This window comes from Tripterygium wilfordii, chromosome 5, assembly GCF_013401445.1.
Source record: "Tripterygium wilfordii isolate XIE 37 chromosome 5, ASM1340144v1, whole genome shotgun sequence".
NCBI lineage: Eukaryota > Viridiplantae > Streptophyta > Magnoliopsida > Celastrales > Celastraceae > Tripterygium > Tripterygium wilfordii.
This window is the reverse complement of record NC_052236.1, coordinates 507,699-514,091: the sequence shown is the minus strand read 5'-3', so window position 1 is coordinate 514,091 and position 6,393 is coordinate 507,699. Positions and strand designations below refer to the sequence as shown.

General features: G+C 38.7%; 1 protein-coding gene across 1 annotated transcript; it reads left to right on the top strand.

The window, feature by feature from the left end:
• Positions 1-335: 335 nt before the first annotated feature.
• LOC119998183 lies at positions 336-4,243 on the top strand. Its single transcript, XM_038845433.1, has 6 exons — positions 336-869; positions 972-1,066; positions 1,538-2,349; positions 2,858-2,981; positions 3,378-3,709; positions 3,799-4,243. Exons 1-6 carry the CDS (start codon positions 581-583, stop codon positions 3,920-3,922), a joined length of 1,776 nt encoding a protein of 591 aa, XP_038701361.1. The 5' UTR covers positions 336-580; the 3' UTR covers positions 3,923-4,243.
• The last annotated feature ends 2,150 nt before the right edge of the window (positions 4,244-6,393 follow it).

Sequence of the window (6,393 nt, the reverse complement as noted above, 5' to 3'; positions counted from 1 at the left end):
AAGACCGTATATCAGATTGAACAAGAAGTTCATCATTTTGGCCACTGAGCCCAAAACAACCAACCTTGGCCATAAGATTGCGACCAAGGAAGACATTGGATGTTTGGGGAGGAGGGGGTTGGATATTGTGAAGGAACTTAATTTGCATTAATTGGAAATTGCAAGTCTTAGTAGGAGTGATAGAAAAACTGGTGTTTCAGTTAATACAGTTATGTACCTAAAGTAAGGCATAGATCAACACCAACTTATGCCGCATTACCTTGGCTTGGAAGGTTTCCTGTTGATAAATCATTACCAATTAAGCATCTTGATTGCACTTGTCCGGTGATAGATTCGACCCCGATACACGTTTGTCCAGTCCATGGCGGTCGCATTTCAATACACAGCTTAGTTCAGTATAATGCATGTGAATGAACAGAGTTTAGTCTCTTATGTTTAGATTTGCTTTAAGATTACCGCACGTAACTCTATGTAAAAAAATAACACCAAATTGCGCACCTGTTAGCAAAATAAGTAAGTTACTCACATTCCTTTGGTGCTGCCGTCCTCATCCGATATCACCGTGCACTGACCGACGACAATGGCTCTCCTCGGCGACGACGGTCAAGGCTACGAACTCGCCCGACGGCTCGAAAGCCTAGGCGTTTGGCGGACGTGGCTTGGCGACACCCTCTATGCCTCCTTCGTTCACGTCCTTTCTTCGCCTTCCTCGTGGGAGTCCTTCATGCGGGCTGACGAGCCCAAATCCCGTCCGCAGATCCTCCTCCAGCTCCGGGCTCGAGCCCTCTTGTTCGACAAAGCTAGCGCCTCTCTCTTTCTCCAGTCGAATTCTTCTTCTTCTTTTGCTGTTTCGAACCTGAATCCTAATTGTAGGTATCCAAATTGGTCTAATATAGTAATATGCTACTAGTCTTTGATCATTTTGTGGACTCGTGAAATTGGATTTTGACCACATTTTCTTTGGGAGTTAGATTTGCAGTTGCACGCAGACGACATCTACTACACACTGGAGGATGCGGATCAACGGCGAGACAGTGGTGTTGTGTCCAATACGGGGCCGTCCAAGGTTTGTTTCCCCAATGGCATTCTGGGTTGTAATTTTATTATTTGGGGATTTTGATTTCTGACTGGGAATTGCTTATCATTGGTGATGCTTAGGAATGCAGTGAAAGCATGTCAGTCAGAACACAGAAGATGTGTTATAGCTTACTGAGTTTTGAAATGTATTGAAATGGGTTTTTTTTTGCCCTCTTCTGGTTGAGTTTTCTTTGATGTTTATAGCATGCATGTGTACATTCGTTGTTTGCATGAAAAGCTTTGTAAAAAGATGGACAATCCTATTCTTCACTGCACTAGCTTTTTTCCTTGGGCTTCATTATAGTATAGGAAATTTAAATTTCATGCTTTTGCTGTCAGCATATACTGTTCTAATATTTAGATGCTCTGGAAAGGTTTAAGTTATGTTTGTTTCTGCTTTTCTTGTTCTGAACTCTAGCTGTTTCCTAAGGTTTTGCCATTTTGGCTATGATATATGCAGAACCAATCTAAATCAGTTATTGGTGGTGGCGTGAGATTTGGTGACCCTGAAGTAGGTAACATATCCCAGAGGTTTAGGAATGAAGAATTTCCAGAAACATGGTACAGTCAGTTTATAGAGAAGCATAGAGGTAGCAGACCTGGTAGGTTATCATTTGGGGACAGAGAGTCTGACAAGCGTACACCTGAGGGGATGTCTAATTATCTTAGACTTCTTAAACGGCATAAGAGAAGTCGTGTAGCATTTAATGAAGATCAACATGAGGGATTTGGAAATCCTGTCTGGGACAATACGGCAAACATACATCCTAGTTCTGCTTTTGATGGGACTAATGATGATGTATTATTTTTTCCAGAGACGATGTTTCCTTTGAACTGTGTACCGGATACTGCACTTCCAGTGGTAACTGGAGAGCTAGATGATCGGAAAGTGGAGTTATGTGGAGTTCTTGATACCTTGCCTCAGGTTATGACTAGGAGTCCTGTGATTATTGAGAGGCTTGGTATTAGGCCTGAGTACCTCAGCATGGAACAGAGAGGAAGTGTTCATCGTGGGAAAAATGGGTCTGAAATCAATAAGAAGTCTCTTGGTCCCGAGCAAGCATCACAGATGTCGAAAAAGGCAGCAGTACGCATGTTGACAGGGTTGGGGTTTGAAGGTGGTGCAGAAGTTCCAGTGGAAGTCTTATCTCAACTCCTTAGCGGTCATATTTGTAAACTAGGCCGTACCTTGAAAGTTCTTGCAGATAGTTACAGACAGCAGTATTCAGCCCTTGAACTAATTAAGATGTTCCTTCAAACAACAGGATATAGGTAAGTTGAAACCGATTTTATCATGATTTCTTTGCTTGAATTTTTGTTACCCTCAATTTTTTGATCATAAGGGGTATCCGAGTATTTGACTAGCATGTTACCTGAGCAAACAGATATGCATCTGCGTTTGAGCAATTTATCTACTCCCTTGGTCTTAAATTTTGTTTAGATCCTTTGTGTCTTGCTGGCATATTATTTTGGTGCTCTTGAAATCTTTCTTTTTTTTTTGAAGTACTAAATACCAGAAGATTGGGTATACTGCCATACAGCTTTATAGCCAAATAGTGATGGTTCAAAGAGACCTATTTTACATCTTTCAGTTAGTGGATGAATTTTTTTTTGTCAAAGATGCGTTATTGTTGTTTGATGGAAGCCCAATAAAAAGAAATCTCTAAACAAAATATTAGTTTTAATGAGTGTTTGTAAATGAGTGAACTTGTTTTTTGTTATGATTCTGCCACTTTCTAGCCGTGTAAACCATACAGAACGTTTCTGCTTTTCTTAATAGTAATTTGGGAGCTTTAGCGGAGCTTGTTAAGGATGGTAGCAGGAATTCCATGCAACAAAGTCAGCATGGTTTGCAGTCTCAAATTCCGTTACAGCAGCAGAATCCCCTTCAACTACCCCAACAAGTATGTAACATGTTAAGTTTTATTTCCCTACTTAACTTTAATTAAAGCCCACTAGTGGCCAAGTAGTAGTTTCTGGATTTTTGCTTCATTGCATGAATCACATAAATCTATTTTTTAGATGTGAATGCCCCCGCTCCCTAAAAGAGATGAAAAGGGGAGAGCAAGAAATGTATTCCTTGCTTTACTGTTGATAAAAGCCCATGAAGCTACATCTTGTGATAATGGATGTAATCCTGTCTTCATGGATGTTGAGGTTATTGGTAGAGTTTTAAGATGGTTGATACCACTGGTCCCTCAGCCTTAAAGATCACAGTGGTTTCAGGTGTCAAGGGTTGCATAATATGGCTTTCCTATAAGGCTATAATGGTAAATACAGTGCTTTTGACAAATCTACAGATCCAGAGACAAATGCATGCGCAGATGCGGCAGATGGTTCCCCAGAGTTTGGCCCTTCAGCAGGAGCAGTTGGAGAGAATGCGCAGGCGCCAGCCACCAACTCCTCGTACTGCCATGGATACGGATAAGGAGAGACCACCCTTGGTGCAAGTCAAGATTGAAAACACTGAATTGCCAATGGATGGTAATATCTTCAACCCTATGAACCCCAGATATCAACAAATGCAGCAGTTAAGGCAACAGCAGATTGCTGCAATGTCAAACTTCCAAGCTCAGCCCAGCAATCAAATTAGGCAGATGGCATCTCTACAAATTCCTCAGATGCAGACACCGTAAGGAAATTGATGAGAACAAATTTTCTGACAGTGCTGTTGAACCTGAATACTTGCTGAAATCCTACAAAATTTTAATTCCCATGCAGGAATTTGGGCACTGTTCGTGCTCGACCCGTGAAGGTTGAAGGTTTTCAGGAACTGATGGGTGGGGATGCTGCATTAAAGCATGATTCTGAAGGAAGCAAGCTAGCCTCTCCATCAAATAAGTAGGTCTGTGAGCATTACCTTCTAGTTGTACATATTTACCGAGACTGTCTGACCCTGGTAGTCTTGCCAGAAATGTTTTGCACCTTTGTTCATTCCTGATAGAGAAGGAAAAAAGGGTCGATCTGCATGTAGTTTGTGTGTAGTCATACTTTATATGATGTCTGATGTTATGTACAGTTTGATTGTAAAGGAGCAATCTTAACTGTATTCTGTTTTTTTGTCTGGGGAGCTCAAACGTTACTGTCTCTGCTTGTTACTTTGGACTTCAAATCCTGAAGTCCATGTTTATGGGGCATAGATAAAGCATTCATATGAATTTACGTATGTTCTTGCTCCTTATACTATCCTTAAATGCAAAGGGCTGAGGGCCCTGGAAGTGTGCTTATTGTTTGTGGAGACTGAGATGTGACAAGAGATGAACTCCTATTTCCTATTATCATCCCATTACATTTGGATTTTGAAAAATCGAGATCTATCTGTGACAATCTCAGATCCTTAATTTCAATCAATTATTTGGATTTTGTAACGGATTGGTTGAAGTGCGTGTGTGTGTATATTTGTATCTCTTGTTTAAGTTGTTTGGACTTTGTGCTGACTACTCCATTGTCATAGTTTTCTCTCTTATGTTTGGATAGATAAAAAAAAGAAGGAAATAAAAGTAGTTTAATTTACTACTTTATCCTTATTTTTTATTTTTAAGACTTTTAAGTGTTATGTCAGGTAAAATATATTTTAATTCATAAATAACTTAATTAGTAATCTCTTCTCTTCAAATGACTTCATTTTGGAAGGAAAGAATTTTGACAAAAAATTTAATGAAATCTTCATTCCAAATCCCCTCAAATCCCTCCGTTTAATTTCGTTCACTCCCCTCCCCTCCCCTCCAAATCCCTCAATCTAGACACACTCTTAGTGTTAAACTCTAGTCTGACCTGACCTGATGCATTAGGCGTAGGCATTGAGCATAGATTTCATTTCAAATTTAACTTTTGAAATACGAAAGATGATTAAAATCTCAGTAATTGGTATCTTAATTATCTTAGTTGTTGAATTGGATACATAGGATTCAACTGAATCAAATCGCAACCAAATTGGCACATCATTAATCACATCTGCCTCTTGGTTGCCACAGCATCACATCGATCTGTTGGGATTATTACAAGAATAATCTTGGCCAGAAAATTAATTCCGAATAAAATAACAAGAATGGACACTAGAATTTTTTTCGTCAAAAATCCTTCATTGGAAAAAACCACCGGACCGTAGTCCAGTTGAAAACTTTCACTATTAAAATAATTGGTACAAGAATCTTCCGCAGTAACTACCACTACAGAACTACAAACGAGTGGAACAATAATTTGGAATCACTTACCCAAACCCCAAATGCACCCAGTGTATATACTCTCATTCTCTCTGCACTTTAAACTCTCTCTCACTTTTCTTTCTCTGCACTGCATGTGTTTGTGCTTGTTCTTGCGCTCTCATTTACGCATTAACCCGGCGGCAAAATCTCTATATTTATGGACTTCGATTGGTAGAATGGTTGAATTGATTTTTAACGCTAGTTTAAAAGTTGAGAAAAAAAGCTACGTAATAATAAGTTGTAAAGTGTTTGTTTGTTTGACGAATTAAAAATTGACGCCAGTTTATAAATTGTTGGATAAAAATATTATCTTAATCTTTATAATATTATATCTTATGATTTTTATAATAAATGGAACGCTAAAATGGAGCTAGTGTTTGGTGGGGTGCCTGAGATTGTGATCATGTGAGAGATTAGAGTAATTATAATGGTGGTCTTTTGTTGAGGCATGGGTAATGTATGGGGATTTATGTTTTGTTGATGTGGTTATATTGAAATACATGTTTTGTTAATGTGACTAGGAATGAAAATTACAATGTTGTAAATTTACTAACTTGATTTTTGTGTAATATAAATGGGATCCACCAATAAAATTATATGAAATATGCGTGTGTATCATATGTGACCCACCAAATAATCAATTTGCAAGGCCAATCAACGTCCATGGCTACATGGTTGCCTAAATAATGTGTACCCGACAAAATGACTCCATTGTACATCTTTTTATTTTTTTCAAGAGCTATTATTTTAGACAATAAAATGTCTTCATGAAAAAACAAAAAGCATCAAGCCTACGGTGTCCCACGTGATTGTGTTTTGCCTTCCAATTTCATATCTATCATTGATGATAAGGATTATTGGCACTCACCACTTAACCAAGTATACCTTATTAACCATCTAAAAACCATCATCTATCAATACCCCTTTTGTCCCTGCCATTTTAACCCTAAAATCACTATCTTGTTCTTCTTCCCTACCTTCCACTCATGTATCAAGTCTGCAACAACCTTCCCCTACCTTCAACTCATACATCAAGCATATAAATTAAGCCTACAAATGAATGGATCAGATATAATCAAGCTGCAACTCATACATCAAGCCTGCAAATCAA

Coding starts and splice junctions, on each gene's coding strand:
- LOC119998183 (XM_038845433.1), top strand. CDS start 581: ATGGCTCTCCTCGGCGACGACGGTCAAGGCTACGAACTCGCCCGACGG. Junction 1,067..1,537: donor CCAATACGGGGCCGTCCAAG/GTTTGTTTCCCC, acceptor TGATATATGCAG/AACCAATCTAAATCAGTTAT. Junction 3,710..3,798: donor ATTCCTCAGATGCAGACACC/GTAAGGAAATTG, acceptor ATTCCCATGCAG/GAATTTGGGCACTGTTCGTG.